General features: G+C 46.3%; 2 protein-coding genes across 2 annotated transcripts in view; both read left to right on the top strand.

The window, feature by feature from the left end:
- Positions 1-7699: 7699 nt before the first annotated feature.
- Positions 7700-11949, top strand: LOC114869738 (myb/SANT-like DNA-binding domain-containing protein 2). The gene is made up of 4 exons (XM_029174208.2): positions 7700-8161; positions 8990-9245; positions 9335-9383; positions 9827-11949. The coding sequence occupies exons 1-4, from the start codon at positions 7730-7732 to the stop codon at positions 10737-10739; spliced, it is 1650 nt and encodes a 549-aa protein (XP_029030041.1). The 5' UTR covers positions 7700-7729; the 3' UTR covers positions 10740-11949.
- Positions 11950-14054: 2105 nt separating this feature from the next.
- esama (endothelial cell adhesion molecule a) overlaps positions 14055-16607 on the top strand; it is a 34801-nt gene continuing 32248 nt past the window's right edge. Inside the window, exons 1-2 of the mRNA XM_029174209.3 lie at positions 14055-14203; positions 14932-15352. Of these exons, the coding sequence (XP_029030042.1) occupies positions 15286-15352 (67 nt within the window). The 5' untranslated portion in view covers positions 14055-14203; positions 14932-15285. The remainder of the gene's footprint in view (positions 14204-14931; positions 15353-16607) is intronic.

Raw genomic sequence — 16607 nt, 5'->3', positions numbered from 1 at the left:
CAACAATATATAGAGAGAGAGTAGATCCATAATGCAAATTATGTTGTTTATCATGATGTATTTCTCTAATTCTTTGTGTAATCTGTAAAATAAAGTGGTTTGTTTTTTTCATTATTTTCATTTTGCATCGAACTTTGGCCACATAAGTGACAATTACTGAAACTTCCACTCTGTTCAGACAAGAAGAGTTGCCCGCACTGGTCGGGTCAGCTGCTGAGGCTAATGGCGTATTGAGCTGTGGACAAGCCGTGGGTCAAGAGGCCTGGGTGGTTCAGCTGCTCCCCACCTGGGGTCCGGTCATGAGTGGGCGGGTGTGTGGCAAACCTCGGCACTCCTCTCCACCATGAAAACCAACGCCCTCATCAAAGCTATCTTATGAATCATTCATTCATTCGTGTCAACTCTTTTTCTTCGTCTGTTCACTGACTTTGTGGGAGCCGCAGACCCAGCCAGCTCATGCTGCTCACGCTGCCCATTGCAGGATCAGCAAGAGGGCTCATCTGATTTAAAGCCATTTATAAAAATCAGGTACATCTAAATAAGAATATTAATCAAACACCTTGAACAAAGAAGCACATTAGGATTGGGATTTATGAGCCTCCGCTCTGATGACATGGCAAACTATGTCATCACCAACCAATTATTTGCTTCTTAGTTTAACATTTATGAGATGTTAATGAGCTGAGAAATGCCTCTAATTCAAAAAGCTGCCTATGGTATTTAGATTTATTTGGTTAATAGCACACAGCTGCTGACCATTTCGTCCAAAACTTTCATGAATGAAACATGCGCACTAAGATTATTTCTGATTCCTTCTCAGTAGGCAACCAGAGGCATGAGTCATACATTTAAACCCAATTCACAAGAGACCCACCTAAAAAGTGTGGCTGGATTAGTCTCGAAGCATCCAGAAGCCGAAGCCTTGTCAATGTTCTCTTCTTCATAAGAGGCTGAACTTAAGATTCCCTCAGTCCCCCTCCCACTCCATTCAGAGGCAGGAAGGCGCGACATGACTTTGGCCCTGACCCTGAGCCCTGCACGGATGTTTTGTTTGGACCAGGTTGAGATCAGATGTTTCTGGTCATTACACTGCCTCTCATTAGGTGTCCTGTCTCGTCCAAATAAACCTAATGAGACAGTGCTTAATGTCCTGAGCCCCTCGCGGCCCTTCATATACGAGGGGTGTGTGTGTTAGGGTGCGTCGGGCCAAATTACCTCGACGCCTCAGTCAGTGATGGCACCTGGGCCCCCTTGTCGCTCGAGGGAGGTTAGATCAGGGTATAGGGGAATCCACTCGGGGGATGGTGGGGGGGGGGGGGGGGGGGGGGGGGGGGGTGGGGGGGGGGGGGGGGGGGGGGGGGGGGGGGGGGGGGGGGGGGGGGGGGGGGGGGGGGGTGTGAGATGAGCCCAGCTGGGCAACGTTAAAGAGCGAAATGCTGATTGAGATGGCTGGATGAGAGAGGCGCTTGAGTTCCAGCATCCAGAGACGGTTCTTGGGATTCTTTTGTTTAAGAAGGTGTGAAAGAATCCAACATAACTGTGCTGAGCTGAATACATTTAAACAATGATAGAAACAAAATGGAAAAATGCTTGTATGTATGTATGAATCAAGCTACAGTAACTCTGAAATTTAAACCCTGAATCATCTAACTAAAGGTCAGATACACGAAAGTAAACCTTGACCACTGCCTCTGAACAACTTTTAGAATTAACCTTTCTGAGGTCATGCTAGCAACACAGGGAGGTCAGTGCTGGTGTGAAGAAGACATTCACGGACCCTGGAGGAAAAATCCTACTCCTATTCAAAAAAATTACTAGGACTGGAAACAGAACACATTACTTAGGGCTTTTTTTAGGGCTTAGGGTATTTTTACATTATCATGTCCACAAGAGAAAAAATTATGCACCAGATACTTAATATTTAATGCATGAGCATGAATAGATCACAGATTTTGGTGAAAATTATGGTCTACTGCAAGAACTGGCATGAAGTTTGCAACAGAAATTCTAAAATGTGTTTTGCTTTAGCCAAAAGTGGAATTATCTAGATAAGAACAGACGTTTCCCGAGAGAACTCATGTTGCAAAACAGTCTGTGCATGAAACCTCAAGAGCAAACATACAAATGTAAAAAAGCTGGGAAATGGAACTTCCTTTTGACAGCAGAGTTAAATATAAAAAGGGCAGTCAACTACTAGCGACTACTATTACTAACTCATTCCCATCATGTCTGACACATTTCTCTGCTTTCTGAAGTGGTGTCTGCGTCTCCTAAGAGCAGGCGAGATTTCCACAGTAACTGATCCTATTCAGTCCATTCTGTTTTAAGGTGACGCGTCTACTGCAATCGGTATGAAGGAAGCAGCCAACACAGCGGTCATTTCACACCTATCCCAACTGGCTCGCCGTGATTATGGAGCAGAGATGGCGCCAAAAAGCCTCCACTAAAACCACAGGCAGTAGATCCGTGGGTGGAAAAAGTTTAAAAGAGCCAGTATGAATAATCCATTATGTGATATTACTGCATAAGCTATTTTTGTTTTTTTTTTCTTTTACCACCAATTTGATTTCAGATGAATGTAGATGAATGACGTTACAACAGCACACAACTGTACAGGATCAGTCCATAAATACATAAATAAATCACATGTATCTTATGACCAAATGCACTGTCTAGTTCTAATTCAAATACTGCATTACTTCCATGGAAGAAAATCTATTCAGTGTGATATAACACTAAGCAATCGCTGCTATTTTAAAGCTGTTTGATAAGTGCAAACCTTTAATAATTTAATCATGGAAGGGATTTTCCGTTTGATGCCGCAAAGTACTTTTCTGTCTGCAAAGTACGTTTCACACTGAACTTTGAGACACACAAAAGAGTAAAACGGCTTCAAAGAACATCAGAAACCTGAATATGAGGAGTTTATCCACATGAATATTAGACTCATGTCCAAATCGGGGCTTTTGGGAGAGAACAGGCTGCTGTGTCCAATGCTATGTCTGTCGGATGAACCACTGGGAACGGACCAAAAACAGACCTGCAGGTGGTTCTGCCCATCATGTGCTGCTGGAAAAGCAGCGTTAAATTTAAGCTGACAGGCTGCAGTTTTCCTTTGTAATCGTGGTGTCACTTCACACATGCAAGGTAATGAGTTTGAAGTCAAACGACTGCCCTCAGATACACTTAAATGATAACACTTGAGGGCATTCCTGGCGCCGTCATTAATACTGAGGCTCATGGGTAACAGATGCGGCCCAATCAAGGATGAGCATGGAGACAAGAATAAAATCAATCACTGCAGCTGAAGGGAGAAATTAATCTCTCTGCCTTCAGCAATACAAAGGTTGCCCTTTTCAGAAGTCTTTCCACATAAGATGTGCATAAAGCAAAGAGGGGAATACACCTTTATCATAGTATGGCAATCATTCTATGATTTACAGACTGAAAACACTAGCCCCCAGAAAAACCCAGGGTTATAATCACAACCATTCTTTAATTACAGAAAGCGACTCATCTTCAAATTCATCAGCAAAGCTGGAGGCAGAGCAGGGTAAGGTCAGTGTCCTGAATATATGCAAATACCATCTACAACTTTAAGTTATGTCTGTACATGTCCCTTGGTGGTGCAGAGATTAGCAAAGATCCCACTGTATTGTTCCGACTATTAACACATAGTCAAGGCCACAGGAGGCTGACCTTAATGCTTTTGAGAGAATCTGCAGAATTTCTCAATCAGAGAAAGACTAACTGAAGCATCAAAGCAAGTGAAGGCAAGTAGATGACTGTGTTATGGCAAAATAGAGAAATCTGTGATGAATGTGAAATAACCCCGACAACAGCACAATCATCGGTTCTAGTACGCACATACAGGTCACTAATACATTGTCTATTTAGACACTATATCACCAATAATCACAATCACATCACAGATTCAGAAAACTCAATCAAAACCAGAGTTTGAGCACAAACAATAGTCACTGGTGAAATGGGATCTTAACACTAGTAGATATGCTTGTGAGTGACAAAGCATGGTATGCTAAGTACCATAGTATGCCATGAACTCTAGGTATTAGCAAAATAAAGTCTTCTAATTGGTTGGTCACATAAAAAAGAATACCCACTTGAAACCTTGAACTTTGCTTAACTATGAAACATGGGACTACATGACTCAGAAAGGCTGACGTAGCTGGTGGTACCATGAGCACCATGGCAGTTTGTCTGTACTGTACGTCATGAAGGTATTATGCAAAAACACTGAGGGGAAGGAACAGGTGAACGTGGTTAGATGGTGAGCCAGGTAAGACAGAGGGAAACCTGGGAGGTGAGAATGGACTGAAGCTATGGGTGTGGCAGGAGTGACAAAGAAGGGATCAGAGCAGCGTCAATCTGTCTGGGGCAGTTTGGTGGGAATAGTGTCAGGAGAACAGAAGACAGCTACAACACTGGGCTTAACCCCCATCCAATTTACCAGATAAAGTGTTTTACTTTGGTCGAGTTGGTTAGTTGGGGATAAAATTAGTTACTTGCAGAAAAAAGCAACTGGGTCATCCTCTTCCAAAATGCAACTACTGTACTTCAGTGTCAACAAAAAAGGCAACTCTCTTTGCTGGATCTTGGCCTGGCTGCAAAATGAATATATAAAACAGACCCTCTCTAGTGTGTCAATACAGGAAACTCTAAAACAGAAAAAATGTGTAGAAATAGTCATAATAGAAACTCAAAAACAGAAAGCTTAGCAAGTTGAAGTACTGTAGCCAGTGACAGAACCACTAACAGAAAAGTCACCACGGTAATGGTATGTTGAACCTTCTGTCATATGCAATATTTCATAGAGTGAGTGAAATGCAGTTTTACTACTATGGCAATTTGTTTGGAATAAGTAAAGGTAATTGTTTACCTTCAATCCTAGTTTTCACTCCTACTCTTTAGGACATATATCTTCCCCAGCTCCAAACCCTCTAGCAGCTAATATGACACTTTACTGGCAGTTCTGTCAGGTAAAGGTTAGACTGTCCAGTGTTTCCTGTCTTTGACCTTTATTGGACAGCTAGTGTCTGGATTTCATCCACAGAGGATTTTACTGTCCCTTTGGCCAGGTCAGCACCTCGTTGACCACAGGTCCCCACGCTGCCAAGCAGTGACCAGATGGTGGAGCAGGCTGGAAGGACTTTCAGTCCCTGAAGGAAGCCAATCAAACACTGTCACTCAAAAGATGATGTAAACAATGACATAACCCATCAATCAGACGTAAAATCACCAATTATACACTCAGAATTCAATAAAAGGTCTCGCTCGATACCCAGTGACCGCAGAGTCCTTTTGGACCTTTGGTGCAGTAATGGGGAACAACAAAGGGTCCGGTGTTTCATGTTTGTGTTTACACTTTCATCTGTTCTTTGTCGAAATGTGAAGTCAATCAAACTGAAGTCTGGACTTCAGTTTGATTGACTTATTTCTTAGGGAGCACAACAAAGCATAATAAAATGCTTTTCTGAAGAATTAGCATTGACATTATTGCACTTTAGCCCATCATTTCCTTGGGCAGAGAAAGGTATGCGTATGCGTGGTTCGGGCGTGGAGGAGTCGGGTCGGTTGGTTCTGTTGTTAATTATTCAGCATTTAGGACAAACCTAACAACTAATACTCGTCGTCCAAACATGAGCCTAAAGATATAAATTAGAAAGGAAACAAAGTTGGCCACCAACTGTAAAGTGTAGTTTATTTTTTTATAAAGCACTTTAAAAACCTACAATACACTGGGAATTTAATGAAACTAATACGAGGAAAAAGCACACGTTTCAACAAGTAAGAGAAGGAAAAACAAGGGGTGAAAGATGAAGCCATTACTTGACCATATTGGAATTTCAGAGCGTGTGCTCTGCTGTATTACTAAGCAGTGTACATTTAAACTGCAGTGGTCACGTGCCTGATCTGCAGTAATGAAAACGGTTTTAGCATCGGTTTGATTACAGTGCAGTAACACTGGCTGCTTAGTAACAACACTAGCAGTCCCACAGAAAAGTCCATTGGACACTTGTCTCAAAGTTCCCATGGTGCAGTGCGCACCATTGGGGTGGGGGGGTTGGTGGGGGGTGCTGAGCCACTTCAACAAAACCTGCGTGAACCCCTGTTTCGCTTTGCCATGACATCAACACACAAGGACTTTTCTTTTGGGAGATTGATTGATAAAAATGCAAAACAAAAGTGGCCCATTCCACCGTCTGAGACAAGCTGTTTGACTGGCTCTATGGCTGAGCACATACAGTACATTTACATGCATCGCATACAAGCGGGGACGCCATCCATTCTGTCACAGAAACACACAGGAACACACAAGATTTTAAACAGTGAAACATACAATAATTTTTACAGATAAAGTCAGTACTCAAGTGTGTCCCATTCTCCCATAAGTGTGTGGGAAATTATTATTATGTGGCAAATGTACAGTAGAAGGGAGATGCCAGGTCCCAGGTTCAAGCCACCATAGCGCCATGTGTCCTGCAGTTTAAGCCATCCTCCATCCAATGAGGGATCCAAACCCCCTTCAATGGAGACAGGAGAACGCACACCCACATTCAGTACCAATGTTGGTGTTTCTAACAACAACCAGGCTGGTGAACACAGGTTCACACAGGTTTTGTTGAAGTGGCTCAGCGTGACCCCCCCCGTGGTGGCCCTGTTCAGGTAACAAAAGCAGCTGTTCACACCTGAATTAGGACGTCAGCTACAGCCTCGCAGTCAATCGGCGCCGCTGTGGGACTTAGGTAGGAGGTCTGTGGAAAGAAAAGCCTGGCCATACTGGTGTTAATAGGATCCAGTCAGAGACTGATCTGTGGATCTTGTCACGCTCTTTCCCTCTTGTCTGGTTGAGAGATGCTGCTGTATCAGGCACAGGGACCATTCACGCCCGTTGATTTAGCATTCATATGTCTCATTTTTTCCACCTGTCTCACACTGTTTGAAAGCTTAGACTCAGGGCCGAGTTTGCGCCCTAGGTCAGATCCTGATTTTGCGCCCTTCTCTACTTCAGGCGCGTTTTTTTCTGAAGGCTTGGAGCCACTGTAAAGCCGTGAACACGCAGACATGCAGCAAAGCGGGTGAGGGCTCAGCCAACAGTCTCCAGTCAGGTCAAAAGGCCACAAAGTGAAGCCTGCTCTTTCCTCCCTATGAGTTATAGTCCCAGATTGTTACATATAAGCTGTTACGTTCATATAGCGTTAGCTCATAGCTAATATAGCAATAATAATAGCTATAGATAATATAGCAGCCTGTAACCATTCATTTGAGCGTGTGTAGTTGAAGCAGGCCAGAGTTGTGACGTCACAGGGCCCAGGTTGGGGAGGGGGGGGGATCTGACAGCTGTGGAGAAGAGTCAGACTTCATTGATCCTCTTGGGGAACCGTGTTCTCCTGTACAAACACAAGGAGTAGCAGCGAGCACTCGGGTCCAACGGGACCAGCGCTCCGTCCACTGGGCCCCGGGCCACGACAGAGTGGGGCCTTTCACACATGTACCAGGGGTGGAAGAGCAGCTTTCATTTGAATTCAGGTATGTTTCCCAGGCGTCTGAAATGCCCCACGTCACAAGAACAGACACTATGTTCGCGCCTGCCTTTGGGTTCCTGTCTGCAGCTCTCGGGTCCATGTCGCATTTTTCCTGACGCTTCCAGACTAAAGCCCTGAACGTCACACCCCCTCCTCCCCCTCCCCTTAGCAACAGAGGCAACATGGCGGCGTCCAGTAACGCGGAGCTTTCTCCGCAGACATCGACGCCGTTAAAGATCCCGAAAACCGAGGTGCCGTCGCCCGAGTCGGAGGACCTGAGTGACAGCAACCAGTACCAGTCCAGCCCTTCGACGCCCAACCGCTTCTCGCCTCTGAACGTGGGCTCGGCGGCCGCGGCCGCGGCCAGAGCGGCGGCCTCATCCTCCAGCTTCACCGCCTGCAGAGGGATGTCGTGGACGCCGTCCGAGACGAACGCCCTCATCGCGGTGTGGGGCAACGAGCGGCTCACGGAGGCGCGGATGCAGCAGCTGGAGGTGGCGGGCACCGTGTTCTCCGGTAAGGCCCCCGGTCCCGCCATGTACGAGCGGGTGTCCAGAGCGCTGTCGGGGCTGGGCTACGAGAGGACCCCGTCCCAGTGCAGGGAGAGGATGAAGGTAAATGAGGCTGGAACGAGCGCTGCCGGCCGCTCCGTCAGCAGACGCGCGCGCGCGCGCGCGCAGCGGCGGCGGCTGCAACAGCTGATTCTAGGCTGCGGCTCCTGACGCGACTAACGCTCGGAACGTTAGCCGTGCGGCGTGGTTATTTCATTTATCGCTCCCGTGTGTAAAAACCCACGCAGGAAGCCACATGCGATGTCTCGTCCACGTGACTGCGGTGCTTTGAGAGCTGATGATGTTGATGAGGCCGAGGCTTATTTACACTTATGTCATACATGTGTTAAGTACTTGTTTATTTGTCTTGCGTAATTCTTTATGTTCTGGTGAACATTTCTGAGAAGTTGCTGACTTTTCTAACACCACCTGCAGTTTACTGCCCAAACACGAGCTTTGGACCAAGAGATCAAACCTCTGCCTTAACTTTTTTTAGTTTCTGAAGGTTATTTCTATTCAAAGGGCAAAAGATTTAGATGATGATGATTTTTACTCAGCACTTTCTTTCTTTAAAGAGGAAAGCTGGGACAACTCTATCAGAACCTTATTTCCTCCACCTTAAACTTAAGGTATTAAACTTAAACACGGGCCAACGCTCCAGCACGACCGCGACTGAATGAGAACCAGCTTCAGTATTAAATCAACCAGTGCTGACACAACGTAACCACAATGTTTGGATTAAAGTGTTTTTAATATTTTTAATATTTTCTAAAAGCCATTTAGAGTTGACGCCCTTTGATTGTTCTGTGGGTCAGCAAACTGTAGCCGTTGTACCTTAATTGTAATGACAGTTCAATTTCATGCTGATTTCCGTGTCCCTCCTTCACTCAGACGCTGCGGCGCTGCTACAGCCGTGTGAAGGAGCACGGCATCGGCAAGAGGAAGAGCAGCTACACCATCGAGCAGCTGGAGAAGGTGTTCGGGCAGGGAGGCTGGGACTCCCAGAGCTGCGCCCCGGTGCTGATCAACAGCAGCGGCCTGTACCAGGAGATGGAGTCGGACGGCAGCGCCCTGGAAGACTTCTCCCAGGAGGACTGGTGCAACCAGGTACTGGACTCTGCGTTCCAGGAGGGGGACATGGAGACTGGTGAGTAGTGTTAGGAGGCCGTACAGTAACGTCAGAATGTGTCAAACACGGGTGACAACTAATATGTGTGTCCTCTTTTTCGTCATTAGAAGAAATCCAGGTGCCTAAGAACAGAGCTCTGCAGCTTCAAGCAGAGCTGTAAGTCAACTCCAGCACAGGCTGCCTTTTTGAATGGCAGCTTTGTGTCGTACGTTGTGAGTTAGCCTGATCACGTCACACAAAACCACAAGGGCCACAAGGCGTTGCCCTGGATGGGAATTAGAGCACTTTTCCAATGAAACTGAAGATGAAAATCTTAGCCTTAATTAAAGGAAAGGTTCCCAGAGGAAAACGGATTTACTTTAGTGATGCTCTGTTACTGTTTCTCAGGTCAAGGTGTTTTATTCACATCAACCTTTAAAACCTCTAAAGGGGAGATAGACGTTATGATTTACTAAGACCATCTGATAATGTATGTGAGCTGTTGTCTCCCAAAGCTTCTTATTCTGTTAAAATTATGTTAAATACGGATCACTTTGTTGGACATTTCGAACGTAGAACTCCTGTTGCATTTCTTTACACGTGTCTGGGGTCGTCCACAGAAAAAGGGACATGATGCAGACGGTGGTGCGCATCCTGGAGTCGGTGGAGCTGAAGTGGGAGCACTTCCAGACGTGGACGGAGTTCTCGAGGCTGCACCTCTCCAACAAACTGGCCATATTCGGCGTGGGCTACAACACGCGCTGGCGTGACGACGTGCGCTACCACTACGCCGAAATCAGCTCGCAGGTGCCTTTGGGCAAGAGACTCCGTGAGTACTTCAACCCAGAGAAGCCGGAGGGCCGCATCATTATGACCAAAGTTCAGAAGATGAATTGGAAGAATGTCTATTACAAATTCCTGGACATCACCATCAGCGAGGCGCGCTGCCTGGAGCTGCACATGGAGGTGGACTGGGTCCCTGTGGCCCAGTCCAGGGCAGCGGGCTGCAGCAAAGGCTCCTTCCACTACCTCCTTCCTGGGGACATACCCAGGGCATATGGACTGTACGCCATTGGCTTCGACGCTGCCTCATCCTGTAACGTCACCACTCCACAGGGCGGTGAATACCACTTACCTCAGTGCAAGACAGAAAACGGGGCTCAGAGTCAGGATCAGGCCGACGGACAGAGTGGCCACGGCAGCAGGACTGGGGCAAAGGTCACCTACTGCTACCTGGGCATCGCTGAGGACAGGACCATTCAGCAGTGTCTCTTTCAGCACTTTCAGGGTTCTAGCAAACACAGCATCCACGGCGAGTCCTCCGCCGTGACGTGCTTCCTGCAGGAGAACTGCCGCCACAGTGTTACAGGTAAGGAGGACGAGGGAGGCGAGGAGCCGGCGCCCCAGCACTTGGCCATTTACATCAAGTTCATCGAGGTGGAGCTGGACTTCCTCTCGGCCGGCTCCTTGGTGGAGTGCCTGGAGACGGCGGTGGGTTACCCTTTGAAATACAACAACAAGGAGGCGCTGTAAGCAACAGAGATGCACCTGGTGTTACAGCCAGCGAGCTCTGGAGAGTCTGCCATGATCACAGCCTTGACGATGAAAGTGGGTTTCGTTAAATAGAAATAAATGACGGACATTATGGCAAGAGAAGTATTTCAGAGCTGCAATATCCACAAAGTGTGTATTTATGATTTTAAGCTTATGTGCACTACATGGGTTTGTGCTGCTTGTTCAGTGAAGTACTGCCTCATCAGGGAGCACGGGGTTGTCAAGGTGACTGCTGCAGGATGCATCTGTCTACCTCTGTAGGATCTAGCGAACAAGGCAGCAACGGGACCACGTGAGTATTTATGGTATGTGAACTGCCTTTATGTCCACTCTTGACGTCCGGACCTGAGAGTAACAGGTGATTATTGTTTGTTTTAATGCGACTGGGCGGCAGCTAGAGATGCTTCAGTGCGAATTAGGGTGAAAGAACACTGGTGTTGCACAAGACGAGTTCAGGGCTCAACAACACACACGTCACCCGAGCCAGCACAGATTTAAGGTGACCAAAGTTCATGGCTGAGCCCAAAAGGAGGCAGTTTATACCTCCTGTACACTGTAAAAAGATCCCTGCCCGTTTTCTGTGCTTTGCTCTGTTCTTGACCCTTTCATAGCTAATCCACATTCGTTCGGACTATTTCTTCTGTATATGGTGAACCACAATCGCACATGGATCATTTGCCTTTTCACACCCACAGTCGCGATGCTGAAGCATGTCTGGCTGCAGCAGTGAGGATGCGAGCGTCCGTTTCTACAGTAGCATGTGTTTGAGGTCAGAGCCAGGCCTGAGAGCACTGGTCTGACGCCTCACGTCAGGTGAGGAGTATAAGCTGCAGTGGTCGAACCCCCCTTTGACCAATAATCAACCGAAATCCTTTATGAACTGAGGTTATGTGCAATGTGCCAGGAAAAGACTGTAGAAAGGAAAAAAGGTGGCAGAACGAGTTTATGTATAGGAAATCTACCTTATATATGTATAATGTATATTTAAGAATCTTGATGTTCTTGGTCATTCTGGCTTTTGCAAACCTGCGCAGTTCATTTGTTTGGGTATACAGTATAGGAAGATAAATATGATATTTTCTATTTTATGAGTTGATGCCATGTCTTCTGTGTGATTGTTTGGAAGTCACCGTCTTGTATGTTTACATGTTTAAAAAATAATAAATGGGGCACTCACTGTCATTTGCCACTTCTGTGTGAGCAGAGCTTCTGTTTCGTATCTATAATCGTTGGTTACATGTGCTGATAGTAGGTCTTGCCTATGTTATTTAGCATCAGCATGGCTTGGTAGTAAAACAGTGTAAAAGCCGTGGGTGGATTTTCTATTCTACCAGACTAAACCACTCATGCAATGCTAGAGAAATTGTATTGTGAGTTGCAGATACTTCCTGAAGGACAGTGTAATCGTGACGTAGATTCACTTCTTTGATGCCTGGTTTGTATCATTTGTGTTCCTATATCCTCTGTTCCAGGACATCGACATTGCTGAGCAGCACTGTTGGTACAGTATAAACTGGGTGATGGGAATCTTTAATCAATCTTTCTTATTTAGGAACAGCTGATTTAAAGCGATACTGTGATTTCACTGAGTGTGTAGGAATTCATACTTGGAGGGTGCTGTTCATCTACATGGCCAGAAGATGGCGCTATAGAACCATAGCAGAAAATAGCGTCTTTAGTTCGTATGGACATGATTTCTCCATTGACTTTATATTTTTATAATTGTGGCTTCTACTGTGTGAGATTAATTACAAACTTGGGTATATGATTATATATATGGTAATGTGTATATATATATATATATATATATATATATATATATATATATATATATATATATATATATATATATATATATATTTGACCTGGCCACCTGTCCAGGGTGCACCCCACCTCTTGCCTTAAGGTAGTTGTCTAGGCTCCAGTGAACCCCGTGACCCCTACGGGCACCAAGCGGTAGAAGATGGTTGGATGAAGGGATGGATAATAATATGGGTAATTATAGAATAGACTAGAAAAGAAGAGAAAACCTTTATTTGTCCTGCAATAGGGAAACTACATATTGCTTCTTTTGCCATGTTGCAACAGAAGAAGAAAGACATGAATACAGAATTTTTGGAAAAAAAAGACAAAACGGTATAATCTCCACAGGTCATCTCATGACATTTTGTACTGTAAAGTGTATGGTGCTGAAGTGACTGCGGTTTGTTTCAGTAACTGGTATAACTGGTGGCATATAGTATAGCAGCGTGGTGGAAATGTGAACCCTGTGTGTCCATTGTACAGTGTGAAAGCAGCAGGGAGGAGGCACCTCTTTCCCACAGTGGGGGTGGATCAGCCTGATACTGAATCTGCTCTCCAGGGCAGACAGTGAGTCCTGCAGTGGGTCAGAGTCCTGTTCCAGCACAGACGCAGGCTTTGCCCTCACTGAGTCCAGGGTGCAGTCCAGGACAGAGCTGGACTTAATGACCCGGTCCAGCTTCTTCCTGTCGTCTGTGGTGATGCTGCTCCAGCAGACCACACTGTGCAGGATGGCTGATGCCACCACAGAGTCATAGAAAGAGGTAGAGTTAGACACACGAGCAAAGAAATGACCTGACAGCAGGTGAAAGTGCTTAAAGTGTGTCTGCACAGTACCTGCATTCACTGGTGCCGGTCCACTCCTCACACCATACCAGTATCTAGGCCAGTGGTACAAACCCTCAGCATCACCAGAAGCCAGTGATACCTCTGTTCACAGTTGTGTGGATTTTGTGCATCTCCATATAGAGTATAATCTGAGATAATCTGCTCCTAAACACAATCCAGTAGATTCCCACAGCCTGGTATTTATTGTTTTTAAATCTGCTTTATTCTTATATTTGATTAAAGCTGTAACTCGCTTCCTCGTTGCCTTTGTCTGTGCTTAGGTTTAGGGAAGAGTAATGGAAGTGATGAATTATACAGGAGGGGGAATGATCCGCCAGTCACGATTAGAGATTTATTTATTTTTTATTGTGCATAATAATAAATAACTATTTATATGTGTGTGTGTGTTTGTGTTATATACAGTGGAGATAACTATGCACATCTTGCTAATTGAAGCAAGCCACCAACACATGTGGCCTCCAGGTGTCAGGTTTGGATTACAGCCGTGTGGTCGAGGAGCCAGTATGAGCCTCTCTGCCCTGCTCAAACGATTTCTGCACCAAAATAAAAACTAGCCTGTTTTGACAGCCTTTCCCTTAACATCGCACATCTCAGCCAGAGGCCCAGATGCAACAACACAACAGAATCTCATCCCGTGAGGATCGGACTCTGCTTCTTTGGATTCAATCAGAGGAACAACCCCGTTCACCTCTCATAATTGAGCAGTCCGTGCGCATTAGCCTCAGCCTTGCTGCGGAGGCTACTCGCAGCCTGAGGAGATGAAGATGAAGCTTGAGCACCTTTTGAGTGCACAGGTCAGTCCACATCTCTGTGTGGGGGTGGGGGTGGATGTGTGGGGGGGGGTACCTTGGGAATTCACGTCAAGCTGGGTCCAGTGTGTTTGTCTCTTCTCAGACCCACACCTCCTCGCGCATGACTGACCAGGAGCAGAGGTAGAGAGAGGTTCTGTAGGTGTCCAGCTTTGGAAACAACTCTTAGAAAAGAACCTGCACACAAATATGTAAATTGCTAAACTGTCCCATTACCATTTATTTGGCATACAAACTGATTACTGATTGTTTAAACCACTCAGCTATGGGACGGATTTCATTTAGAAAATTATATTATACATTATAGTTCGACATTCACTGTACAGTGTTTTCAACCACATTTGCAGGTAATAGTTGCCGCTTGCGTGCGCGTGCACGCTTTATCAGTGCGAGCCAATAGTGGCGTAGAGGCGCATGTGAAATCAAAGATGATCAAAGCTACACACAAGGTACAAACAATACACGAAAAGTCATGTTTTGCACCTGCACTTGTCTAACGAATCAGCGAACAGGTGTAGCTGCGTTAAGTTTGTAAATACACGGGGGAAAAACCGGATGCCATTTTTTTCAAAGTAAAACCCTAAATATTCACCTAACGTTGCCTGCCCTTGTGGGCGGGTTTTATTTTGAAGCAGTCATACGGATGTTCTGACATGATACTGGGACACATTTGAGACCACCTCGCTCTCCCCCCTCCCCTCTCTCTTTCTCAGGAAAAGGACACGGGATGACAATTTGCAGTTGTGGTTGTACTCGGTGCCGCGTCGACACGGACAGAGCCGCAGATGCCGCCGAGCGTCGGGAGGAGGACAGAGCAGGACGACTCGCAGCGTCGGAGAAGGCGCTGATCCACTTTACTCTTTACTAGGAGCTCACAGCAAAGTCAGGAGCGAGGCTTCCTCCGTAGCGCATGAAGGCGGATCCACGTCTCACCTGAAGTGTCCCTTACTTTACCTGACGGACTTGAAGGCGCCTTGGCTGCGACCACGCACATTGTTAACGCCCGTGGAAGTGGGCGAAGGCCATCATCATCATCCCACTGACAGGCGCCTGCGCTGCGGTCAGTCATGGAGGTCTGCTCGACTTGGAGGGAACTTACTTTGCTGTCCCTCAGCTTCCTGTGCGCGCTCTCAGGTCGGTGCCGCTCGCGCCTTGACGCATCCCCTCCTTTCCCTATAATTGCTGCTATTAAATGTTTAATCTCATTGTGGCGCTGAACCCGCATTTGTCAACAAACCAAAACCTTCTGCTCATGATCGTTGTATTACATATCAACACTCAATCTAATAATTAATGTGGAAATAATGTCACAGCTGTGTTTCTGGAGGTTTGTGTGGCGGAAAATACGAAGGCGTGGATTTAAAGCTGAAACACCTGTTTGTTTTTCGCAGGATTTGAAACAAGTGTGTTACACATGATTATGACTTCCAGGGAAGAATAATCCCTTTATGGCTTCTGCAACATTGGCTCATCCGTGACTCTCTCTAGCAAAGCCTTCAAACTCCTCCTTTGGCTGATGCCTGTTCAGCACATGCAGCGATTCCCCCGCTGTGTTTCTTTGATTTCAGAATTGGGGCACGAGCATTTCGAAAAGGTTTTAAAGTTTTAAATGATTAATTTAAGTTGTGGGGGGAAAATCCAGGTGGAAGTGTCATGAAATTAAATTAAAGATTAGAAGGATGCTTTGTGGTTGGATGTTTTTACCCCCAAATATGAGTAAACAGACTGTTGTGGTCTTTGTGGTTTCTGATGAAATGGTTGAAAGTGATATGAATGAAAATCGTTCAATTATGTGAGTGTCGTAAATCATTTTATCACCTCTGGCGCCTCTGCAGCATCCGTCAGTCAGCGGCTTCTGCTCCAGGTGAGTGCGTTCACTGTATTAGTTCCAAGACACGGGGCGGTGACGCTGCTTTTGGCCTGTGAACCATGAACGTGAGCTGGAGCTGAAACTGCACTGACGCTGCCTGAAGCTCGTGTGCTGCTCAGCGCTGTTGCCCAAACAATCACCTGCGCTGACACAGGCGATCTGAGACAGGCCGTTCAACCGCCGGACAAAGTGCTACTGTCACCACACGCACGCACGCACGCACACATGCACACATGCGCAGACACACACACACACACAAACACACGCACGCATGCGCAGACACACACACATAAACACACGCACGCAGGTGCAGACACACACACACGCACGCACACACGCAGGCACGCGCACATGCACACACATGCGCGCACGCACACATGCGCAGACACACACACAAGCCCACAAACACATGCACGCACACACACACACACACACACACACACACACACACACACCGTTGTGTTTGTCATCTACGTGAGGACCTCCATTGACACAATGCCTCTCTAGCCCCTCACTCTA

The sequence above is a fragment of the Betta splendens genome, chromosome 14 (assembly GCF_900634795.4).
Source record: "Betta splendens chromosome 14, fBetSpl5.4, whole genome shotgun sequence".
NCBI classification, from domain to species: Eukaryota; Metazoa; Chordata; class Actinopteri; order Anabantiformes; family Osphronemidae; genus Betta; species Betta splendens.
This window is presented reverse-complemented; position numbering and strand designations above follow the sequence as displayed.